Source organism: Pongo abelii, chromosome 8 (genome assembly GCF_028885655.2).
Source record: "Pongo abelii isolate AG06213 chromosome 8, NHGRI_mPonAbe1-v2.0_pri, whole genome shotgun sequence".
NCBI classification, from domain to species: Eukaryota; Metazoa; Chordata; class Mammalia; order Primates; family Hominidae; genus Pongo; species Pongo abelii.
The window spans coordinates 140,382,047-140,407,566 of record NC_071993.2 but is presented as its reverse complement, the minus strand read 5'-3'; the positions used below and the strand labels follow the sequence as shown (position 1 = coordinate 140,407,566).

The 25,520-nt window shown below is 59.2% G+C and overlaps 1 protein-coding gene across 2 annotated transcripts in view; it reads right to left on the bottom strand.

The window, feature by feature from the left end:
- KNDC1 (kinase non-catalytic C-lobe domain containing 1) overlaps positions 1–25,520 on the bottom strand; it is a 70,141-nt gene that overhangs the window by 20,367 nt on the left and 24,254 nt on the right. For both annotated transcript variants that reach the window (XM_054523094.2, XM_024253726.3), the window contains exons 5-17: positions 25,168–25,285; positions 19,656–20,371; positions 17,681–17,795; positions 16,623–16,694; positions 16,477–16,538; positions 10,351–10,509; positions 8,665–8,742; positions 8,028–8,121; positions 7,292–7,454; positions 6,524–7,212; positions 6,188–6,332; positions 5,301–5,386; positions 3,914–4,311 (exon numbers count right to left, since the gene is read on the bottom strand). In XM_054523094.2, coding sequence (XP_054379069.1) covers positions 3,914–4,311; positions 5,301–5,386; positions 6,188–6,332; positions 6,524–7,212; positions 7,292–7,454; positions 8,028–8,121; positions 8,665–8,742; positions 10,351–10,509; positions 16,477–16,538; positions 16,623–16,694; positions 17,681–17,795; positions 19,656–20,371; positions 25,168–25,285 — 2,895 coding nt within the window. The remainder of the gene's footprint in view (positions 1–3,913; positions 4,312–5,300; positions 5,387–6,187; positions 6,333–6,523; positions 7,213–7,291; positions 7,455–8,027; positions 8,122–8,664; positions 8,743–10,350; positions 10,510–16,476; positions 16,539–16,622; positions 16,695–17,680; positions 17,796–19,655; positions 20,372–25,167; positions 25,286–25,520) is intronic.

Here is a 25,520-nt window from a genome sequence, read left to right as displayed (position 1 = left end):
ATGATGCGGATTCTAGCTGGCCCGTGTAGACGAGCCCCGCCAAAACCCTCCTCCCGGGAACCCACTGGCTGGACCATCGCGGTTTGCTGGGCAGCGGCCGCAGGGTTTGCCCCAGCCCTTAGCTGCTCCGTAGAGTGTGAGTGTGAGTGTGAATGTGAGTGCACGCCCGGGTGTGATTCTCCGGAACCTCCCGAGTCTGAGTTCCTGCCTGCAAGATGGAGCCGGGGACCTTATCCCCAGGGCTGTCTCCATGAGGGAAGCAGGACTGAGGCCAGACGGGCAGGTCCTCACTGCAGGAGCTGGGGGCGAGGGCTGCCGGGCTCTGTCCCTGGACTGCAGAAGCCGGGAGCGAGGTCCGCTGGGTGCTGCTTCATGCAGACACCAGTTGGGGCTGAGCGCCTCCCTGGACGGGACTACATTCAGGGAGAGGGCGCCGCATTGTCCCAGGACGCCTCCCACGCCTGGCCGGGCAGCCCCTCGTCTGAGCACTCCTTTCGTCCTGCGGGACAGGCACACGGGCATAGAGGCTGGAGGAGGGGCGCCCTGAGGATGGGCTGCCAGGGCAGTGACCCCAGAGATGGCTCTTCCCTCCAGGGGTACAGGGGCAGATACAGCCTCCTCCTGCACCCATGGGGCTTGGCCCAGTACTGAGGAGGGTGGTGATTCTGGGGTGAGGGGTCTGGGAAGCCCTGGGGGTCCATAGGAGCTGGGCCTTGAGCAGCAGGTCTTCAGGGGGACTGTGAGGTGCCACGGGGCAGGGGCATCTGGCTGGGGGCAGAGGCGAGAGGCGAGAGGCGAGAGGCGAGAGGCGCAGCAGCCCTCGGCCCGCGGCCTCCTGTGAGGGGTTCACGTGCCCAGGGCCCGAAGCGACCGCCCCGAGGGGCTCATCCGCGAGCCCGTCCACCAGGCTTCCTTTTGTGAAGTGCAGTTGGCTCAGATCCACACAGTCACCCCCTTGCCTTGTCAGCCGCCAGTGACTCTGCTGTTGACAGTGTTTATTTTTGAATGTTTTTTGCAAAATAAAAAAATGCAGGCGACATTTCTATTTAACTACTTGAATCCGCTCTGTCTGGTGGTTCCATGGAGACGGGGTCCCTGTGCTGTCTTCTCCCACGCACGGGTTCAGCAGCGGCAGTGGCGGTGCCACGGAGGGCCAGGCTCCCAGCTACGGCAGTGTGGGCAGTGTCCCAGCTGCGTAAAGACCAGGCCCTCTGCAGAACCTCGGCCACTAAGCCAGGTTCCCAAGCCCTCTGGATCCCGCTGCCACCCAGCCAAGTGCGACCCCACCTCCCATGCTGAGCTGCCTGAAGTGCAGTGAAATTAAAACGTCAGGTCCTCGGTCACGTGGGCCACGTTTCCAGAGCTCAGTAGCCACACGTGGCTGTTGGCTACCCCGTGGACAGCGTCTAGAACATTCCATCATCAAGGAAGGACCTACCGGGCTGGGCAGGTCAAGGTTGGTAAATGTAGGTGCCCCCATGGAGCTGTGTTCTGCTGCCGGGGCACCTGGTCCTGGCTTCTGAGGATGGTGGTGGCCACGTTCCCCCATGGGCTGCAGCATGGGGCCCTCGTCCGGCCCCCGGAGGTCACCCGCACCAGGCTCCATCCAGCCCTCTCACCCCCATGCATTTGCAGAGGTGCTGATGTCGAGAAAATCTCCTGGGAAAGGTCTGTGTACCCCGAGGCATCTGGGAACCTGGAGGCGGGTGCCTGCGAGCCCAATGACCGCCTGGGTGGAGTGCAGCTCACGCACACGCGTCTCGGGCCGGCACCTCCACAGCCTCCGTTCACAGTCAGACTCGATGTCCGTCAGGGGCGCTCCTCACGCGGGAACCACAGGCAGACTCGAGAAGGACGGTCTTGACTGACTTTAATAAGTCCATGGGAACTAAAATCCACACCACATGTGGGGTGGTGAGGAGGGAAACACGAGGCCAGGCTTCACCGGAGCAGACAGACAGGGGAGGAACCCACACCAGTGCTGTCCACCCTGACGCTGGGAGCCACGCTTGTTTTAACAGCAGGAGACACGGATGCCGGCTCCACAGCCCCAGAGCATCCGCAGTGCTGAGCCCAGCACACACGGCCGGCACCGGTAGGTGGGGGTCAGCGCCGAAGGGAGGAAATGCCCACCGGCTGCTCCGGCTGCCCCAGAGAATGGCCCTGGCTGCACTGTGTGCATTTTGGGCTGCAGATGTGAAAATCTGTCTCCAGGTGGTTTTTGCCCTTGCTGTGTTTCTGAGCCTCCTGTTTTGAAACAGACACAGTAGTTCCTCCAAGAGAAACGTGAGGCTGTGGCCATGGGCCGGATGCTGTGCATTTGGGGGCCGAGTGCTCCCTACAGGATGCTGGGCATTTGGGGGCCAAGTCCTCCCCAGGACACTGTGCATTTGGGGCCGAGTCCTCCCTGCTGGACTCCGTGCGTTTGGGGGCCGAGTGCTCCCTGCTGGACTCCGTGCGTTTGGGGGCCGAGTGCTCCCTGCTGGACGCTGTGCGTTTGGGGGCCGGGTGCTCCCTGCTGGACTCCGTGCGTTTGGGGGCCGGGTGCTCCCTGCTGGACTCCGTGCGTTTGGGGGCCGAGTGCTCCCTGCTGGACTCCGTGAGTTTGGGGGCCGAGTGCTCCCTGCTGGACTCCGTGAGTTTGGGGGCCGGGTGCTCCCTGCTGGACTCCGTGCGTTTGGGGGCCGGGTGCTCCCTGCTGGACTCCGTGAGTTTGGGGGCCAAGTGCTCCCTGTTGGACTCTCTGCATTTGGGGGCCGAGTGCTCCCTGCTGGACTCTGTGCGTTTGGGGGCCGAGTGCTCTCTGCTGGACGCCGTGCGTTTGGGGGCTGAGTGCTCCCTGGGGGATGCCGTGCGTTTGGGGGCCGGGTCGTTTGGTGTCTGCTGTCCCGGCCACCCTTTGCTCTCCCCAGCCCCAGGGGAGGCCTGCGTCCTCGAAGCCCCCTGAGGCCCTGTGTGGGGTGTCGGAGATGCAGGTGCGGAGGCTGTAGCACCATGCGGGTCTTTCACGTGGTCCAGAAGCTGAAATGAAGTGAACGCTTCACAGAGCTTAACTCCTGTCCCCTCACCTGCCCTGAAGAGACACCGGGTCATGTTCTGGACCGAGTCATAAAGTGCAGGCCGGGAGGCGGCAGGAGATGAGCGAGGAGGAGCCCCAGGAAGGGCTCCGATGCCCAGAGGCTGGGGGAGGCTTCCAACGGCGGCTCGGCTCGAGGCAGACGGTGGTGGGAGAGGTTCCCGGAGCTGATGGCCACTGGGCCCCTCCTGTCATCCACCCTGGAGTCCTGGGGCTCTCGAGGCTGCAGCCCAGGTCGGGGCTGTGGGTCACCAGCTCCACCTTGCGTCCAGAGCTCTGCAGGCCTCTCCTGCACCCAGGACTCCCCAGTCTAAGACCTCCTCTCCCTGCTGGCCAGGGAGGAGTTGCAGCTGCTCCTGACTCAGGATGGCACCGCTGGCCAGAAAGCCCGGACCAGGCTGCAGTGACCAGGCCCAGCCTGGACTTGCTGGGCAGGCGTTTCTGGTGTTTTCTTTCCCCGCAGAGCAACGCTGCCCAAGGGCCCGGAGGCTACGCCTGCCCTATGGGAGACACGGCCGAATGCAACCTGGTCACGAGCATGGAGGGGCCTCCTGTGAACCCATCGCCCCGGCGACCATGAGAGAAAAGCCCTTCCCTGTCCCCAGACGTGGAGCCACCAGAGGCACCAGTGCAGACGAGCCTGTCCCCAGACGTGGAGCTCAGCCCGGGGAGGGGGCCCTGACCATCTTGACGGCCACGGGGTGGGGGCACCAGGACCAGCGTCACCCTGGTGGGGGCTCTGGGCACACGGTGCCATCTGTCACCTGCAGTGACCAGGAAGCTCTGCTGGAAGGAGACCCCCTGCCCCACCCTGCAGTGCCGAGGCCTGGGACTCACCGGGCTCTGGGCGTCGGGCAGGGCCCCGTCCGCCTGCTGCCGCCCCAGGTCCTTCACATAGTTGTGGACGTCGGCCCCGAAGCAGTCGGCCTCGTAGAAGGCGCTGCACCAGCCGGGGCTGCAGCTCTGGAATCCGGCTGGGCCGGGGGACAAGGCTGGGCCAACCCCCTTGGACCTGGCCAGTCGGGTCACTGCCTCCACGTCTGAGGCCCCGCCAGCTGGCCGTCTGTCCTCGCCAGCCTCAGGCTGCTGTGCTCTCTCGGCTTTTACGGACCTCTGAGGCCGAAACCCCACCTCAAAGTTTCCCCGTGACAGTGCGTCCGAGTCCACATCCGACACTGAGGTGGGTGAGCAGGGGGCCCTGCTGCTGGTTCTGGCCATGGCTGGCTTCTCTTTTCCTTGAAAGAAAGAGATGCGGGTTACGTGGACAGCGGCTCCTGTGGGCAGAGCCTGGGCAGGCTGTTAATGGGAGGCCGGTGGTGCTTACACGCCCGACGCCTTTCTCTCTTGCACCCACCCACCATGGGCGCCCCCCGGGCACGGCTGCCGCTTCCCAGTGCAGGGTAGATGCTGGGACCCTGAACTGCCGCATGGGGCCGGGTTTTCCAGAGAGAGGCCTCTCCCCAGATGGAGCCCCTCTCTACGCCCTCATTGCTTCCAAACTTGTACTTGCCCCTGGGGTGGGGCCGGGCCCTGTCCTCGCTGGCTCCGCTATCAGGACTGTGTCCCTCTGCCCCCTCACGCTCTCCTCTTTTCTTCTGGAATTTAAAAAGTGGTCCCCAGCTCTGTCCCTGCGGAAGCTTCCCCTGTGCAGGGCTTTCCTGCCATCCAGGAGTGCATGGGCCTCATGCCTCAGCCTGCCTGCCTGGTCTCCGACTTGTCGGAATAGGAACTGGGGCCATCACCAAGCCCGGCCATGACCATGGACAGCCTGAGGGTGACCACCGCCACCACCTTGTCCCTAACACCAAGCCTGCTGGCAGGACGCTGGGACGTCCCCAGCCTGGCATTCATGTGCCCTGGGATCCCAGGGCTACCAAGCCAGGAGCCCAGCCCCAGGGTCTTTTGGCAGCAAGCCCGCTTCTGCCTTGTCATCAAAGCCCCGGCTCACAGGCCCCCCTCTGCTTGAAGAGCGGATCCCACCTGGCTCCCGGTGGCTCCCACTGTCCCAGTGGCCGGTGACAGAGGACCCCCACTTCCAAGGCCCTGGGCTCCTGCTCGCCCCCAGGAAAGGATGACCTTTGGCTGGGCACCCCTGGGGCAAAGGCAGCGCCGCTGGAGCAGTGCAGTCTGAGGCTGCCGGGACCCTGGGGCGCCCCCCGAATTGCAGAGAGCACAGAGGAGCCGCCCTGCAGAGCTCCTGACGCGGGGCCCACCCAGCACTTACCCAGGCGGTGCAGCGAGGGCCTCTTGCTGGACGGGGAGCGGGGGCTCTGGCTGCCCTCGAGCTGTGACCCAGCCTCCTTGGCCGTGCTGACAACGAGAATGCAGGTCAGTCCCCACCTCTGCCCACTGGGAGGAGGCCTCAGTCTCCATAGGGCCAGGCCCACAGGCCCACACGTCTATGTGGAGCTGTCGCTGGAGGCGGCAGGAGCTCATCCCTCTCGGTCACTAAGGGGCACAGCAGCCGACGGGATCCCTGGGTCATTCACTGCTTGGGGTCCCTGGGGGGACTCTGGAGCAGCCTCTCAGTGCTGCGGGGCCGAGGAGGCCGGGGCTGGGGTGGGTGCACTTGCTCACAGCTGTGTTTACTCCACACACAAGCGGAGGAGCTGCCCGGGCTGCTGGCACCGCGTGGAGCTGTGAGCAAGGCAATGTGGGGTGGCCGCTGCCCCACCCAACACAGCTCAGTGCTGGGCCCTGCGGGGTCTAGGGCCGCCCGTTTGGGGGTCTCTTCTCCTCCTTGGGGCCCTCACACTGGTCCCTCTGAGCAGGGAGCCCTGTGGCCACTACTGCCCAAGCCCCCTGCAGCCTCCCGGAGAGCCCCTGCCTCATATTCCCTGAAAGCCCTTTCTTCCTCCAGAAGAAACCCAGGCCCGATGGGAAAGCTGTGAGTAGGCGTCAGGCCCAAGGAGGGGCTGCTGGGACCCCCACCCGTCTTCACCAAGAGTGGCCCCTCTGGAGATGGCAGCGAGACGGAAGCAGCGAGACGGAAGCGGTGAGACGGAAGCCGAGGGTTGGGAGGGGAAGGCTGGGCCCAGGTCAGGGCAGCAGAGCCCGGGCACAGTGGGCGTCAGGGAGGGGCGGGGATGCAGGGCCGACCTGGGCACCCACCTTGGGGAGGGCGACGCCTGCCCGTTGACCACTTTAAAGAGGTTCTGCAGCAACTTCTCATCCCAGTACAGGTCACAGAACTTCTCGGAAATGGCGCCACAGAAAGTGGCAAAGGTGAGATCTTTCAAGGCGAAGATGTACTCCCCTGGTTTTGCAAAACGATGGAGACAAGTGAGACGGTGGCAGGGCCATTCGTCTGGTTCCCTTGTGGCTGATGAAACGGACAAGGCTGATCTCGGCTGGGGGGCTGGGGGACGGGTGCGGGGCAGCTCCGAGTCCCCTGTGGGGCTCTGCCTGGCCCAGGCCTCCTCTGGGGCGTCTGCGGCCCCCACGTACCCATGATCAGAGCCTCCAGCCCATTGTCCAGGTAGCCATCGAAGGCAAATTCCTCCTGGATGAGGCGCGTGGCCTCCTGCAGCGACGGGCAGGCCGTCCTCCCTGGGAGTGGCGAGGCGTCCACGCAGGGCAGACAGAGCCTCCGGTCTGTGGGCCGTGGCCTCTCTGGGACACTGTCTGGGCTCTGGTCATCACGTTCCCCGGCAGGGGTGGCCCCGGGGCCCTGTGGCTCCTGGCCCGGGCGCTCGGTGGCCTTGCTTCGGGGGGGCTTGGGTGGGTGGCGTGGGCCGTAGTGGGCTGTGGTGGGCCCCAGGGTGTCGGGCCTGAGGCCCCCGGAAGTGACTCCAGGTGGGATCTGCCCAGCCGGCCCTTGCTCTTCGGGCAGCGCAGATGCCTTTGTGGGCAGGGCGGGGACTGGAGAGCTGGGAGCTGCCGATGAGGCCCCCTCTGGCTGGTTTGCTGGGGTCCGGGGTGGAGGGCAGGGGCAGCCCTGGGCTGAGTCACGCTGCACTGACTCCCCAAGAAGCTCTGGGGCTGCTCCCTGTGGCCCTGGACCAGGCACAGGCCCGTCAGGTGTCTTCAGGCTGGGGGACCCAGCGTGGGCCTCCGGGGAGAGCTTCTCCTCACCTTCTCCCTCCCTCTGGCCGCCCCTCTCCTCGGACTCCTCCTGGGCCAAGGCAGGCTGGTCCCTACGGGAGGAGCAGAGCTCAGGAGGGGCTGCCTGCGCCCGGGACCCAGCAGCTCCGGGGTGTGGGGGACGATGCTCACCTGGCCACACTTGTGTCCTGCGCGAGGACAATGGGCTTGAAGTGCGTGGCCTCGGAGGTGAACGCTGCAGGCAGCTGGGTGGCTTCTTCACCGCAGGGGTGCTGGCCGGGCACAGGCCCTGGCACAGCCACAAGCCCGGTGTCGCTGTTCACCGGCAGGAAGCCTGGGGACCCGGGGGGCTGAGGGTGCAGGCGGGCGGAGTGGCCCCAGCACGTGCCGCACCACCGGCTCATCCCACCCAGTGCTCATCCCACCCAGTGCTCATCCCACCCAGTGCGTGGCGCCGCGTCCCCTCCTGCATGGCCCTGGTGGCTTCCTCTGTGCTGGGCCCCGGAACAGGAGGGTGGGTGAGACTGGTGCTTGGGGGAGGGCCAGCAGGCGGGGACAGGCCAGAAAGACCGGGCCCCACCAGAAGCCTTAGAGGGGTCTGCTGAGGAGGGCTCAGTACGGGGGTGGGGTGGGCTCTGTGTGGACTCTGGGGGGTCTCCAGATGTGGGCTTGGGAGGTCCAGCTGCTGGGAGATGGGAGTGAGAACCTGGAGCTGGGGCCTGAGGGACTGGGAGCTTTGGGAGATGGGGGCTGACAGGGGCAGGAAGGCTGGGCTGCGTGGGCCATGTTGGCCGAGCTCTGGACTTGCTGCCCGGGTTTCCGGGAGGTGCCCAGCTGTGTCTGTCCATGCAGAGGTGGTGTCGGGTGCAGGGGCCAGTGGGGCAGCAGGGACTGGTCAGGGCCCCACCTGGGCTGGGCTCTGGGGCTGGTGCCACACTGGGCTTCAGTTCAACCACCGAGAAGGCGTTTTGGAGGCTGATGGTCTCTTCCTCCTGGTACACCTGGGGAGGAGGCGACAGCCCTGGGCCAGGTGACCATGGAGCTCTGCCAGCGCCGGCAACACCCACAGGGCGTCCCCCACCCACCCACCAGTGCCGTGGAGCTTCCTGCTGGGGAGGAGCCAGGCATGGCGGCCGCAGGGCCCAAGTTCTGTAGCGGCTCTGCCTGGAGAGGGAGCCGTTAGGGCTCCTTTGCCTCCCAATCCAGCCAGGTTTCCGTGGGTTCCGGGGAGTGGGAGATGCCGGCACCACCTGAAACTCAGGGCCCACACTCCCAAAGCTCTCTGCGCCCGGGGTGGGTGCTGGGCCGCCATCCTTGGGACCCTGCCCCGATCCTGATCTGGGTCCCTGGGGGCCACTGCGGGGCCTTCAGGAGATGGGACTCGAGTGTCTCCCTGCACCCCCAGACGCACCCCCCCACAGCTCGGTGGTCAACAGAGACCCGGGTGTGGGGCTGCCGGGAGCGGCCAGGCAAGGGCAAGCGCGTCCAGGTAGGAGGAAGCTAAGAGCGGCGGGGGAGGAGGCGGCCCGGCTGTTCTAGCCCACCTGGCAGATGGAAGCTCTGAGGTGGGCAAGGATTTTCCGGCTGTCCATGCCTCGTTGCAGGAGGTAGCTGCCGCACACCTGGAGGGAGGAGACAGTTCGCACGTCCCGACAGGCCTCAACCACGGCTGCACCATCCCCATGTCACTGGGTCCCTATCTGAAAAAGCTCAGGGCTGCCAGGAGGGTTTCCTGTTTGTTCTCACCGACACCCAACTACAGGCCCAGGACAAGCCTTTCTTAGAGCATTTCCTGAAAAGGGCTCACAGTCGGCCACTGTCCCCCAGGCTCCTTGGGAGGGCAGAATCCCAAACCCAACGTTGGCCACAGACCTGGTGGCCTCGTTGCCTGGACACTGGCAGCCTTTGGTCACGTTCGCCTGAGCCCCATGCTCCCTGCCCCCTGCCACTCCTGTCCTCCCTTTGTTACAAGCCCAGGCCTTGTGCACGTGGGAACTGAACTCAGCTTCCCCAGCTCTCAGTAGTTACTGAATAAAATCTGCTTTCACTGCTTAGCAGACGTCCAGCCGTGTCTAGATCTCATCCTCCCACGGCAGAGGAGGCCTGAGAGGCCCAGAAGGTCCCAGCAACCCGCCCAAGGCCACAGAGCAGTCGAGGCGGAGACGGCTGGACCCAGGTCCCCAACCCCATGGCCGTCACCGCTCCCCCAGACACGGCTCTTCCCCAGGAGGTCCTCCTGATTACCCACACCCGGCTCGGCTCCTCCCCAGGAGGTCCTCCTGATCACCCACACCCGGCTCGGCTCCTCCCCAGGAGGCTCCTGCCCCACCTGCTGGTCCCCCTGCTGGGTGCGGGTGCAGGTCCCGGCAGGAGTACATTAGAACCCAGCCCCAAAACCTGAGTCCAGCAGGGAGACCAGGCAGGGAGGGGCGGGGCTGGTGGGATCCTCAGAAGAGGTGGGGGTTCGGGGTGGGGGGTGGGTTGTGGAGGCCTCTCTCTGCTCCCCTCCATCAGGGCCTAAGAGCAGGAGTCTGCACGTGGTCACAGGACACTCCTTGCCCCCTGCCCTGGCCTCTTGGACAAGCTGGAGAGAGCAGGCTCTGCAGGAGGAATGGACGTGGTGGGGAGCAGCAGAGACGCCCATGCTGTCCACCCACATGGATGTGGCCATGACACAAGACCCACTCTCTTCCCCACGAGATGGCCGGGCCGACGTCCAGAAACAGGGACCTAGAAACAGACCTGGTGGCCTCATCACTGGGCCGACGTCTAGAAACAGGAGCCTAGAAACAGACCTGGTGGCCTCATCACCGGGCCGACGTCTAGAAACAGACCTGGTGGCCTCATCACCGGGCCGACGTCTAGAAACAGGAGCCTAGAAACAGACCTGGTGGCCTCATCACCGGGCCGACGTCTAGAAACAGACCTGGTGGCCTCATCACCTGGCCGACGTCTAGAAACAGACCTGGTGGCCTCATCACCTGGCTGACTTCTAGAAACAGGGGCCTAGAAACAGACCTGGTGGCCTCATCACTGGGCTCACGTCTAGAAACAGGGACCTAGAAACAGACCTGGTGGCCTCATCACCTGGCCAACGTCTAGAAACAGACCTGGTGGCCTCATCACCTGGACACTGGCAGCCCGTGCTCCTCCACCCCCGGTTCAGTGAGGGTGGCCACTGCCCACAGTCCTTGGACCCTGGGCTGGGGCCATGACCATGGTGTGGTTACCTTGATGGCCTCAGCCACGGACGGCCGCTCCGGGGCGCTGCGCCTGGCCATGTCCAGGAGGAGGGTCTTGAGCCTGCGTGGCAGGGCCAGCTTGTGGTTGCGGGGGATGCTGAACTTGGCTGCGGTCCACAGGACGGCGGCCACACAGTACACAGAGGCCTGGGCGGGTGGGGAGAGAATAGTGGTGTCGACCACAGGGCTGTGGGTCGCCGTGCCCAGCCGACCTGCCCACCTCAGTCACCTTGAGGGGCACCCAGGCACTGCTCCCCCAGAGGGGCTCCCCTCAGGAACCCTCCTCAGCATGTCGGGCCCCACCCTGGACCCCCGCATCCGCCTCCAAGTCATGGTCCAGGAAGCTGCAGGTCGAACTCTCCCCTGTGGTTCTGTCTGCGTTTTAAACACCAGAGAGTTGGAAGCCTCAACCGGACTTTCTCGCCTTCTGCTCTCCTCACGAAGGCAGCAGCTTGAGGATTTGAGGAGAACTGGCCGGCACACCACCCACCTCATGGACCTGGGAGCCCCCGACTGGTGCCCGCTCCCAGGAGCCCCCCAAGTGGTGCCCACTCCCGGGAGCCCCCTGACTGGTGCCCACTCCCGGGAGCCCCCTGACTGGTGCCGTGCTGCTACATGGCTAGCAACTGGCTCTCCGAGTGAACGCACCGCCTGTGTGCAAACTGAGTTCATTCGGCACGTCGCTGATGTAAGGGATGCGCAGCGCACCATTTAATGCACGTTTTGTAAGTTCCACAGAGCCAGTCGATTCTCACTGAAGGCTTTCATTGATTTTTACCCACGTTCATCCACAGTCCACCGCAATACACGAGTGCTTATGACATGAGTGTTGGTTGATGTTTTCATTCATTTCAGTAAATGAGATGGAAGTGAAGCAGGACAGACCCATGCTGGAATCCGGGGCACCCCTCTGAGCGACGTCTTTGCTGAATCAGATGATCGTGGTTGATATCGTAAGACCATGTGCTCCACCTTTTGGGCTATTCTCAATGGAGCGGCTACAGACATGACACACTTTTAAGTTTAATCACATTATCCACGTGCTCTTCGTCACTTCAGTAAGTCCAGAGAGTCAACAGAACAAGACATTTGTAGCATTTGCTGCTTTCCCTGGTGTAAGTACTCCCATGTGGCTGACTTCCGGCTACCAATGCAGTGCCCTTGAGTGTGGAGCTGGGAAGAGGCAGCTCCCCTTTACAGAGTTTCCACCATCCAGGCACAGCAGATGCAGACAGCCCCACGAGCATAGTAACAGCCAACTAGAGTCAGATAAGTAGGAAATTACCCATTTTGAGCACTTTTTACACTTTTAAAAAATTAACCTTTTATTTTGTGATAATTGTAGATTGACATAGTTTTAATAAATAATATAGAGAGAGCTCATGTACTTTGTACCCAGTTTCCACAACAGTAGCAGCTTGCAGAACTATAGTCCAATATCTCAGCCAGCACATCGCCATTGGCACAAAAATCCTGGTTCACCATATGCTGCATTTTCATTTTCACTCAGTTCTATATGTTTTTAAAATTTCCTTGAAATTTTCTCTTTGACACAGAGTATTTAGAATGTGTTGTTTCGTTTCCAAGTATTTGGAAAATTTCCCTTTTATTTTTGTTACTGTGGTCAGAGAACACATTTGTATGACTTAAATTCTTTTAAATTTGTTGAGGTTTGCGTTATGGCTCAGGATTTGGTCTAGCTTGGTGTATAGTCAGTGGGGCAACTGAGAAGAATGTGGATTCTGCTGTTGTTGGGTGGAGTGTCCTTTAAATGTTGATCCAGCCGTGTTGATTGACGGTGTTGTTGAGTTCCTTCATATTTTTACTGGTTTACAGTCTGATTGTTCTGTCAAGTGTTCAGAGAGGGAAACTGGCATCTCCAACTATAATTGTGGATTCATCTGTTTCTCTATTAATTCTATCAGTTTTGCTTCACATATTCTGCAGCTCTGTTATTTGGTGCATATACGTTTAGGATTGCTATGTCTTCTTGGTGGATTGACCCTTTATTGTTATAGAATGTCCCTCTTTATCTCTGGTAATTTTCTTTGCTCTGAAGTACACTTGACCTGATATTAATGCAGTCACTTCTGCTTTTTATCATTTTCATAATGTATCTTTTTCAACTCTTTTAACTTTCAACCTACTTATATTGTTTTATTTGAAGTGAGTTTCTGGTAGACAGTACATGGTTAGGTCATGTTTCTAAACATTACTCTGTCAATCTTCTTCCTTTCTTCTTCTCTTCCTCCTTCCTTCTCCTTTTTCCTTCTTCTTGTTCTTCTTCCTTCCTTCTCTTCTTTCTTCCTTCTTCCTCCTTTATTTATTTAAGAGACAGGGTCTCGCTCTTGTTGCCCTGGCTAGAGTGCAATGGCTGTATCTGGGCTCACTGCAGCCTCCACCTCCCAGGTTCCAGTGATTCTCCTGCCTCAGCCTCCCAAGTAGCTGGGATTACAGGCACCCACCACCACGCCTGGCAAATTTTTGTATTTTTAGTAGAGACAGGATTTCGCCATCTTGGCCAGGCTGGTCTCAAACTCCTGACCTCAGGTAATCCACCTGCCTCAGCCACCCAAAGTGTTGGGATTACAGGCCTGAGCCACCACAACCAGCTTGTTTCCTTAATTTCTGAATGATATTTTTGCTGGAAATAGGTTTCTGGGTTGAAAGTTCTTTCAGCACTTAAAAAAATGCTATGCACTTCCTCTACAGTTACTGATGAAAAATCTGATCATTTGAACTGTTTTTCCCCCCATATGTATATATGTAACCTGCTGTTTCTCTTCTTTTTGTTTTTTATTTTTATTTTTTCGGAGAGGGGAGGGTTAGTATTCAGAGGTTTGACTATGATGTGTCCTGGTGTGGATTTCTTTGCATTGATCATGTTTGGGGTTTTCTCACCTTCTTAAATCTGTAGGCTTATGTGTCTTGCCATAATTTGGAAGTTTTCAGCCATTATTTCTTTGAGTACTTTTTATACTCTACCCTCCTTCTCTTCTCTTTGCAGGATTTTGATGACATGGATATTAGATCTTTTATTATAGTTCCACAAGCTTCTCAGGCTCTGTTCAGTTCTTTTGGTCTATTTTCTCTTTGTTGTCCAAACTGTGTAATTTCTATTGTCTCCATTTCACCAATTCTTTCCTCTGCTCTCTCTATTCTGCTATTAAGCCCATTCACTGAGTTTTTTAAAAAATCAGCTCTAAAATTTCCATTAGCTTTTTCTTTTTCTTTTCTATTTCTTGGTTGAAACTTTCTATTTTTTGCTGAAACTTTTTCATTTGTTTCAAGCACGTTTGCAATTGCCCAATGAACCATTTTTATGATGGTTGCTTTAAAAATTTTAAAGTCACTTTTAACATTTCTGTCATCTCCAGGTTGGTATCATTGGTTGCCTTTTTTCATTCAGTTTGACATCTTCCTGATTCTTGGTATCATGAGTCCTTCCCCATTGCTTGATTTTGTCAGCTCTGTCAAAGATCAGATGGTTGTAGGCGTGCAGCCTTATTTCTGGGCTCTCTATTCTCTTCCATTGGTCTTTGTGTCTGTTTTTGTACCAGTGCCATGCTGTTTGGGTTACTGTGGTCTTGTAGTATAGTTTGAAGTTGGGTAACGTGATGTCTCTGGCTTTGTTCTTTTCACTTAAAATTGCTTTGGCTATTTCAGCTCTTTTTTGGTTCCATATGAATTTTAGAATAGTTTCCTCTAATTCTGTGAAAAATGACATTGGTAGTTTGATAGCAATAGCATTGAGTCTGCGGATTGCTTTGGGCAGTGTAGCCATTTTATGAACACTGATCCTGCCCGTCTGTGAGCATGGGATGCATTTCCACTTGCTGGTGCGGTCTCCAATTCCTTTCAACCATGATTTCCAGCTGTCCTTGCAGGACACACTGCAGGGAAGGAAGGTCCTGGCTCCTGCTCACTTTCTCTGAGGCCACCTGGGGCCAGGGCGGGCACTGGGCACTTCTCTGCAGTCTCACGAGGATGAGTCCAGGCTCCAGGCTCGGCCCTTGCTGGGCGGGGCCACAGTGCTCCCGTGGGGTTTGGTTGGTGCAGAGCAGGGGGTGTAAACGCATCCTGGTCCTCCCTGGTCCTCTGATTACAGACCCAGGCTTTTGTTGGGGCATTTGTTTTATCTACTTATTTTTTTGAGACTGAGTCTCACTCTGTCAACCAGGCTGGAGTGCAGTGGTACCATCTTTGCTCACTGCAACCTCTGCCTCCTAGGTTCAAGAGATTCTCCTGCTTCAGCCTCCCAAGTAGCTGGGATTATAGGTGCACACCACCACCCCTGGCTAATTTTTGTATTTTTAGTAGAGATGTGGTTTCACCATGTTGGCCAGGGTGGTCTCAAACTCTTAACATCAGGTGATCCGCCTGCCTTGGCCTCCCAAAGTGCTGGGATTACAGGTGTGAGCCACCACACCTGGCCCTATTGGGGTATTTATTTATTTATTTTTTTGAGACAGGGTCTCGTTCTGTCATCCAGGCTGGAGTGTAGTAGCATGATCTTGGCTCACTGCAACCTCCTGGGTTCAAACAATCCTCCCACCTCAGCCTCCTGAGTAGCTGGGATTACAGGCCTGTACCACCACACCTGGCTGGGATTACAGGCGTGCCCCACCACACCTGGCTGGGATTACAGGCGTGCCCCACCACACCTGGCTGGGATTACAGGCGTGCGCCACCACACCTGGCTGGGATTACAGGCGTGCGCCACCACATCTGGCTAATTTTTGTATTTTTAGTAGAGATGGGGTTTCACCATGTTGCCCAGGCTGGTCTTGAATTCCTGGACTCAAGTGATCTGCCCGCCTCGGCCTCTCAAATTGGTGGAATTACAAATTGCTGGAATTACAGGCGTGAGTCACCGTGCCCGGCCTGTTGGGGCTTAAATGCTTTTTTATTACTAAAAAAAGCTTCGTTTTTTCTTTAGTTTTCTGACTCTGTGCTTGTGCCTCAACACTTTCCCAGCGATTTTCGTTCCTTGAAGGGGAAAGCACTGGATCCTACAGGAACACGCACAGTGCACACAGAGCCACTGCAGCCTCATGGACGCGGTTTTTGTTTGAGACAATCTCATAAGAGCTTCAGGTCTCACAGCACCAACCCCCTGAGGTCGGCCTGGGCCACCTGCAGATGACGGTGCTTCCCAGCCTTCTTGGTGTAAAGGTGAATGATCTATTGTTGGCGTTCGGGACAGCCTCTTTTCGTTACAGGCTGGACTGCAGGAAAGCCTTCGATGGTTTGGCAGCAAATGGTGGACCATTCTGAGTTTCTCTAGACAACATCCCCAAAAGATGAAAAAGCATGGGTTTTAGTGTGTGCCCACTGGTTTTTCCCGGTCGCCAGGTTCTTTACCTCCAAGTCTCAATATGTGAGGCAGAAGGAAAACCCAGGGCACTCACGGCTGCCTTGTTCCTTGGTCCAGAGGCCCCTCGCCGGCTGCCGTCTCCTCCCCCTGCAGGTGGCCTGGTGCTTGTTTTTTGCAGTGTGCAGGGTGCTTAGTGCAGGGTGCTTACTGCAGGGTGTTTAGTGCAGGGTGTTTAGTGCAGGGTGTTTAGTGCAGGGTGCTTACTGCAGGGTGTTTAATCCAGGGTGTTTAGTGCAGGGTGTTTAGTGCAGGGTGCTTAGTGCAGGGTGTTTAGTGCAGGGTGCTTACTGCAGGGTGTTTAGTGCAGGGTGCTTAGTGTAGGGTACTTAGTGCTCTTCCTCGGTGGGAGGAGCGGGAAATGCATATTTCTATCATTCCTGAGTGGAAGTTTTACCTTGATTTTGAATGTAATTTATTGAATTGTATTTAAATTTGTATAATCTAAATTTTAAGAATGGTCATGTTTCACAGGTGCCTTATCCACATCCCTGGATGTTTAGCCCTTGGTTCTCGTGAGTCAGGAGGCGCAGCTCTAGTGCACATGGCCAGTGCCATCCACACCAAGCCCTGTCTTGGTGCCACGGCCCTGCTGGCAGATACTGCCTGTGGCTGCCTGGCCAGGAAGGGCTGCCCTGACTCCCTCGAGTCCTGATGGGGGTGCTGCTGGACAGATGGGGGACGTAGCATCCCCGAGGGCTGGGGGCAGGGCTGGGGCAGGGTGGGGAGGGCCCAGGTACCTTTTCAGTTACCAGCCTCTCCTCTGCCAGCTCGGGAGCCAGAAAGAACGAGTCATAGGAACCTAAGAGAGAAACCCCGACTGAGCTTTCCTCAACCCTGGCGAGCCGGTGCTGGACTCGGCCTGAGGGTGAACCCACACACTCACCGTTGGCAGGAGGTGGCTGGAAGAGCACAGCCCCGTCCTCAGCAACCAGCACGGAGTCCAGACACAGGTAGGCTGTGGCAGAGCTTGGGTCAGGGCTGGTATGTGTGCTGCCCCGCAGTTGGGGCTGGCTGGGGGAAGGAGCTGCGGAGCCTGGGTCAGGCCGGGCAGCTCCCCAGCCTCCCCAGTGCACGCACACGGCCTGACTCCAGCCCCCGGGGTCCTCGGAGCTGCCTCCTCCCGGCCCTCCCCGTGGGTAGCGCTGCCGCAGCCGACACAGTGGCTGCAGTGACACATCCCGACTGAAAGGGAGCCGAGCGGCAGGGAGAACACGGTAACTTGAAGCCCCCGTGTCACAGGCCCCGTCCTGAGTCAGGGCCCACGGGGCAGCCACGGGCTCACGTTAGACGGACACTGGAGCCGGGTGTGTCTCCGACGGCCTCTCCCCCAGCCCTTTCAGATGTTGCCCTCATCACCCCCCAGGACGTTTTTACGTCGCAGATGCACCATCCGTCTGCCCTGATGTGTGGCAGGGCTGGGCTTTGACGGGGCAGACCCGTGCAATGCTGAAGATTCCCTCCCCACTCCAAAGCCAGTTGCTGCCTCCCTGGGGACAATGTCACTGTGTTGAGAATGTGTGGGTGAGGGCCATGGCAAGGTCCCCGTTCCTCTTCACGGCACGGTCACCGGTTTCAAGGCCCACCTTGCAGGCATCTGTCCCCACATCTCCCTCGGTGCTGCAACCCAGCAGGCACTCACAAGGTGCTCCAGATGGGAGCCACCTGTTCCGTTCACCGGAGACACTGTCCTGGCTGCCCCTGGGTCCCTTGGTTCAGGTGGGGGCCAGTTATGCATGGGACGGCGGGGGGCGGGGGTGGGACGGCAGGGGGCATGGGACAGGGCGGATGGGACGGCGGGGGGGTGGGGACGGTAGGGGGGTGGGGACGGCGGGGGGTGGGGATGGCGGGGGGTGGGGACAGCGGGGTGTGGGGATGGCACGGGGTGGGGGTGGGGGGGTGGGACCGCGGGGGGCGATGGGACGGGGGTGGGGGGTGCGTCACCTGGGTGCTCAGGGTGTGTCTGCAGTGCGCGGAGGCAGGCCAGGCACAGGGCCCACAGCTCGTACTCCCGGAAGGGCCGGCCCAGCTGGGACAGGAGGTCCTGCAGGGACACCCACTGTGGGCAGGAGAGCGGCGAAGTCAGTGTGGACACCCCTTGCTGGGGCCCGCCGCCTGGAGAGGCACGTCCGGGGGACAGGCCAGGGCGAGGCCCACTCAGCCCCTGAGCAGGCGCCCCCCACACCTGACAGAAGGGCTGGGGAGGTCCCTAAGTCAACTCCAGCATGTGGGGGCCGTGGGGAGACTGGGGCCCTTGGCCCTGTGGGTGGGAACGTCCCACGGTGCAGCCACTGCAGACGACAGTGCTGCCGTTCCTCAAAAAGTTCAACATACACCTCCCAGGTGACAGCAGTTCCACACGGCCACATTCCCCAAGGAACCGAGGGCAGGGCTCACGCACACGAGCACACCCATGTTCGCAGCAGCACGGCTCGAAATAGCCAACGTGGGGAGCACCCAGGCATCCATGGACGGATGCAGGGGCAGTGTGGACGGCACTTGGCCTCGGGACGGGGACGGGGGGTTCTCACGCAGGCTCCCCGGGGAGGAACCGTGAGGACAGCGGGCTCAGTGAAGAGGCCAGACACACAGCTCTATCCATCCCACTCCCACAAAGCCCCTGGATGGAGCTCATGGAGGTGGAGGGCGGGACGGGGCGCAGGGGCCTGGCTCGGGGGTTGGGGTTTCGTGTGGGCTGGTGAGGACAGCTGCGCAACAGCGTGAACACACCTAATGCCGCTGAGCTGTGCTCTTGCAGAGGGTTAAAGTGGTGGCTTTGTTGGGTGCATTTTCTCATGTACACACACACCCTGACACCAGGCGTGCGTTCAGCCTGGGAGGCTGCTCTCCACTCCAAGGCCTCACGGACAGCTGGGACCAAAGTCCACCCTCCAACAGGTGGCTCGGCCACCCTGTGCCTCCGTGTGCCCTTCTGGAAGGTAGGCTGTTGTGCGTGGGAAGGCGTGCCGCCAGGGAGAGCAGTGGGAGAGTGGTGGAGGGTGACGGGGCACACGTGCTCAGGACGTGCAGAAAAGCCCGAGACAGAATGGCCTGTGCCCTTGTCCTTCAGGTCACCAAGGCCTGGCAGGACAGGTGGCTTGAGGGCACCCCCGTCCCCGGGCCAGGCGCTGCCTGGCAGATGGACTTGCGTGCAGGCCACTGGCTTCGGGTGTCCTTGCCCTGAGGAGCTCACAGGGACACAGCTGGGGGTGGCTCACTGAGGAGCCGAGGAGGGCAATGCACTTGGCCAGGTCTTGGCCCAAGCGTCTTCAGCTGGACAGAGGGGTCGACGGGCCAGGCCCCCCAGAACACTGGCTCCAATAGCATCTTCCATCCCTCACGAGGAGCAGCTGACCAGGGGCAGCACTGGGCTGGGGAGGCATCCGGGCAGCTGCACCAGATTCCAGCATCCCTGCGGAGGCAGTGGAGGTCGCCCAGCACCGACACCGCCAAGCGCCATAGATGAGCAAGCTCAACCCACAGCTTCTGTTTCTAACTTTTAAAACCATCAGAACAGGAAGATGAGGAAGGCTGTGAGCATCAGGACTGGGGAGACGGAGCCCCTGAAATGATACCACGGAGCCAGGGCTGCTGGCCTTGCTTCCCGGAAGAAAATTAACCCCTCGGGATGGCCGTGCGGGGCTGTGTGAGGAGCCGGGCAGGGGTGAGGAGGCGGCTGCTTTCTGGGTCATCCAGAGGCAAACGTCCACCCGAGAGGCCACGCCTGGGTGACAGCATCCAGCCGCAGCCACAGCTTCCTTCAGAAATGGGGCAGCTCAATGAAAATGTCTTTAATTATGGAGTGAGGGTGAAAGTTAATTCTCTGAGTCAAACAAAGTGTTTGCATCTGTGGAGAGGCCCAGGACCGGACTCACTGACCACCGACCCCTCCACCCACACGCAAGACCCGGGCACCCACCTGCTCCACGGCTGCAGTTTCCAGCTGCCTGGCTCCTTCTGGAATTCTCTCATCATCCCCGGGAGTCTGGGCTTCACCGCTAGCATCTTGAGGGTCTGCAGGGCAGGGTGGGGGTCTGGCCTCTGCTGGCCCCTGGCTGGGGTGTGAAGTCTCGGGCTGTCCTGGACTGCCGGGCACCCCAGGGCCCCTGTCCGCGCTGCGGCCTGCACAGGGAACCCGTCCCAGCTGGTGTTCCGGCTCCTGCTCCGGCCACAGCCTGCATTTGGGCTGAGCCTGGAAGCTGGAAAGGCCATTTTTCCTGTCCAGAAAGGCCCTCCTGGGGTCCGGAGAGAATAATTCCGACATGGGCAGCTGGCTTTTCCCGCGGGTCAGCGGCAGGCAGAGGGTGGCCTCGGGGCTGTCGGACAGCAGCCTAGGGAACGTCTGCACCTTCCGCAGGCGGCTTCTCCTGAGGGCGTCTCTGTCCAGCTCCCCGAGGGTGCGCTCGGCATCCAGGACGAGGCCGGCCAGCCCCTCCCGGCTGTGGCTCTCGCCATTTTTCACCGGCGTGGACAGCAGAGCCTTGGTTGGGGAGGCTCTGGGGCCCCGGCTGGTCTCAGACTCTGGGCCTTCGGGGGTCGGCAGAACCTCTGGGTCAGTGCTGGGGTCCCCAGGCGGCCTCCTGGGCCCAGTGTTTCCTGGGGCAGGTCTGTCCCGCCAGCTGCTCTCGCTGACATCTGGGCACAAGCAAGATGTGTCACGGCTGGGCGCCCCTCCCGCCCCTCCCCTCCCGTCCCTCCCCTCCCACCTCTCCCCTCCCCTCCTCTCCCCTCCATTACCCATCACAGACCCCCGCGCAGGCTCTCATCGCTGCTGGGCGCCCCTCCCCTCCCCTCCCCTCTCCTCCCGCGATCACAGACCCCAGCCCAGGCTCTCACAGGAGGGGGCTCCTGCCTTCCTCGCCTGACCCACTCATCACGTCATCGTGGCTAATTAGAGGCTGGGGCTGCCTCTCCCCCAGGCCAGGCGGGGCTTCCCACTGGGGCTTCCTATGGGAGCCTGGACCTAATTATCTCATCCAAAGGCACGTCGTTTTCCTTGAGAATTACACACGTGAGTCCCCACAGGAAGAACCTGGGTGATGTGGCTACGGCCGTCAGCGGCCACCTCCCGCACACGGCGTTGCTCTCTCTGCTGTGTGTGGCTCTGTTCTGCCTACTCCACACTGCACACACTCCACACAGCACACACTACTCCACACTGCACACACTCCTACTCCACACTGCACACACTGCACACAGCACACACTCCTACTCCACACAGCACACACTCCTACTCCACACTGCACACACTGCACACACTGCATACACTGCCTACTCCACACTGCACACACTCCTACTCCACACAGCACACACTCCTACTCCACACAGCACACACTCCCTACTCCACACTGCACACACTCCTACTCCACACTGCACACACTGCACACACTGCACACACTCCTACTCCACACTGCACACACTCCTACTCCACACTGCACACACTCCTACTCCACACAGCACACACTCCTACTCCACACTGCACACACTGCACACACTGCACACACTCCTACTCCACACTGCACACACTCCTACTCCACACAGCACACACTCCTACTCCACACTGCACACACTGCACACACTGCCTACTCCACACTGCACACACTCCTACTCCACACTGCACACACTGCCTACTCCACACTGCACACACTCCTACTCCACACTGCACACACTGCCTACTCCACACTGCACACACTCCTACTCCACACTGCACACACTCCTACTCCACACTGCACACACTCCTACTCCACACAGCACACACTCCTACTCCACACTGCACACACTGCACACACTGCACACACTCCTACTCCACACTGCACACACTCCTACTCCACACAGCACACACTCCTACTCCACACTGCACACACTGCACACACTGCCTACTCCACACTGCACACACTCCTACTCCACACTGCACACACTGCCTACTCCACACTGCACACACTCCTACTCCACACTGCACACACTGCCTACTCCACACTGCACACACTCCTACTCCACACTGCACACACTCCTACTCCACACTGCACACACTCCTACTCCACACTGCACACACTCCTACTCCACACTGCACACACTCCTACTCCACACTGCACACACTCCTACTCCACACTGCACACACTCCTACTCCACACTGCACACACTCCTACTCCACACTGCACACACTCCTACTCCACACTGCACACACTGCACACACTGCACACACTCCTACTCCACACTGCACACACTCCTACTCCACACAGCACACACTCCTACTCCACACTGCACACACTGCACACACTGCCTACTCCACACTGCACACACTCCTACTCCACACTGCACACACTGCCTACTCCACACTGCACACACTCCTACTCCACACTGCACACACTGCCTACTCCACACTGCACACACTCCTACTCCACACTGCACACACTCCTACTCCACACTGCACACACTCCTACTCCACACAGCACACACTCCTACTCCACACTGCACACACTCCTACTCCACACTGCACACACTGCCTACTCCACACTGCACACACTCCTACTCCACACAGCACATACTGCCTACTCCACACTGCACACACTCCTACTCCACACAGCACATACTGCCTACTCCACACTGCACACACTCCTACTCCACACTGCACACACTCCTACTCCACACTGCACACACTGCCTACTCCACACTGCACACACTCCTACTCCACACAGCACATACTGCCTACTCCACACTGCCTACTCCACACTGCACACACTCCTACTCCACACAGCACACACTCCTACTCCACACTGCACACACTCCTACTCCACACTGCACACACTCCTACTCCACACAGCACACACTCCTACTCCACACTGCACACACTCCTACTCCACACTGCACACACTGCACACACTGCACACACTCCTACTCCACACTGCACACACTCCTACTCCACACTGCACACACTCCTACTCCACACAGCACACACTCCTACTCCACACTGCACACACTGCACACACTGCCTACTCCACACTGCACACACTCCTACTCCACACTGCACACACTGCCTACTCCACACTGCACACACTCCTACTCCACACAGCACATACTGCCTACTCCACACTGCCTACTCCACACTGCACACACTCCTACTCCACACTGCACACACTCCTACTCCACACTGCACACACTCCTACTCCACACTGCACACACTCCTACTCCACACTGCACACACTCCTACTCCACACTGCACACACTGCCTACTCCACACTGCACACACTCCTACTCCACACAGCACATACTGCCTACTCCACACTGCCTACTCCACACTGCACACACTCCTACTCCACACAGCACACACTCCTACTCCACACTGCACACACTCCTACTCCACACTGCACACACTCCTACTCCACACAGCACACACTCCTACTCCACACTGCACACACTCCTACTCCACACTGCACACACTCCTACTCCACACAGCACACACTCCTACTCCACACTGCACACACTCCTACTCCACACTGCACACACTCCTACTCCACACAGCACACACTCCTACTCCACACTGCACACACTCCTACTCCACACTGCACACACTCCTACTCCACACTGCACACACTCCTACTCCACACTGCACACACTCCTACTCCACACAGCACACACTCCTACTCCACACTGCACACACTGCACACACTGCCTACTCCACACTGCACACACTCCTACTCCACTGCACAACACTGCACACACTCCTACTCCACTGCACAACACTGCACACACTCCTACTCCACACTGCACACACTCCCTACTCCACACTGCACACACTGCCTACTCCACACAGCACACACTCCCTACTCCACACTGCCTACTCCACACTGCCTACTCCACACTGCACACACTGCCTACTCCACACTGCACACACTGCCTACTCCACACTGCCTACTCCACACTGCCTACTCCACACTGCACACACTGCCTACTCCACACTGCACACACTGCCTACTCCACACTGCCTACTCCACACTGCCTACTCCACACTGCACACACTCCTACTCCACACTGCACACACTGCCTACTCCACACTGCACACACTCCTACTCCACACTGCACACTGCCTACTCCACACTGCACACACTGCCTACTCCACACTGCACACACTGCCTACTCCACACTGCACATACTGCCTACTCCACACTGCCTAATCCACACTGCACAAACTGCCTAATCCACACTGCGCCCCTCCCGCAGCAGCACAAACCCTGAGCTGCAAACGTGCTCACTCAGCAGGGAGGGCCCTGCCAGCCACCATGAGGCTCCTCACGGCCATGCCCCTGGCCACCGTCCTGAGGCCCCGCAGGGCTCCGTGCTGCAGGCAGTGATGCCAATGCAGACATGGCCTCTGTTCAAAGGCGGCCTGAGAGACGCCAGAATACACGTGAGCCACGAACGCCCCAGATGCTGCGGCTGCAGCTCTGTAACGCACCCACCTGGCGCCCCTGGTGGGAGCAGGTGAAAATCAGTTGTGAAACATCAACGCATCCATTTATCGAAATGCCCATGAGACTAACACCCAGATGCCCGGCACCAATGCCACACCGGCACCAATGCCACGGACTTCTGAAGCTGAGCCTGAGTCACCTCTGCCTGGGTGGGTGCCTGCAAGGCTGGCACAGGCAACACGATGCGCATGAGAGTGTGGAAATGGGTGTGTGCACAGGACCAGCATGTTTGCGTGTCTGACCACGTGTGAGGCAGTGGACGTGGTAGGCATGAGAGCGGGCGTGTAATGTGTGCATTCTGGTGTGGGTGTGTGCAGTGTGAACAGGCATGCCTGAATTTGCATGTGTGTGACTGTGAGCAAGTGTGAATATGTGTGTACGGGGCACATGTGATCTATTTGAACACTCGTGTGTGACTGTCGGTGTGTGAATACACGAGTTTGTGTGATCTCTGTGAATGTGTGAGTGGGTGTGTGTGTGTGCATGTGTGTGTGCAGCATGTGTGTGTGCATGGGTGTGTTGCAGCATATGTGTGTGCAGCACGTGTGCATGGGTGTGTTGCAGCGTGTGTGTGTAGTGCGTGGGCATGGGTGTGTGTTCAGCGTGTGTGTGCATAGGTGTGTGCAGTGTGTGTGCATGGGTGTGTGCAGCATGGGTGTGTGCATGGGTGTGGGTGCAGTGTGTGTGCATGGGTGTGTGCAGCATGGGTGTGTGCAAGTGTGTGTGTGCATGGGTGTGGGTGCAGTGTGTGCATGGGTGTGTGTGCAGCATGTGTGTGTGTGCATAGGTGTGTGTGCAGTGTGCATGGGTGTGTGTGGCATGTGTGTGCATGGGTGTGTGTGCAGTGTGTGTGCATGGGTATGTGTGCAGTGTGTGTGTGTGTAGCATGTGCACGTGTGCATACATGGCACACAGGTATATGTGCATGCACGAGGATGCACCCGTGTGGGTTCAAGAGCTCACCCTGCAGCGCTCCGAAGGATTCGATGGAGAGGACCCTCCTCCCCACAGCAGAGAGGCTCCGGCACACGCGACAGGAGGATGTGAGCTGCAGCTTCTCCTCACACAGTGCGATGATGCTCTGGGGACGTGAGCACCTCAGACAGGAAGGCTCGGAGAAGGGGCCATCTCCCACAGCCACCCACCCGACACAGCCGGATCCTTTGAAGGTGACCTGGGGACAGTCCCCAGAGCCTGCCTGCGCCTGCCTTGCCCATTTTCTAGTATGAAAAGGCAGCACGTCTGGGTTGCAGAGAACCAGAAGGCTTGTCACAAGCGAGACCTTTCATAACAAAAATGGACAATAAAAAACCAAG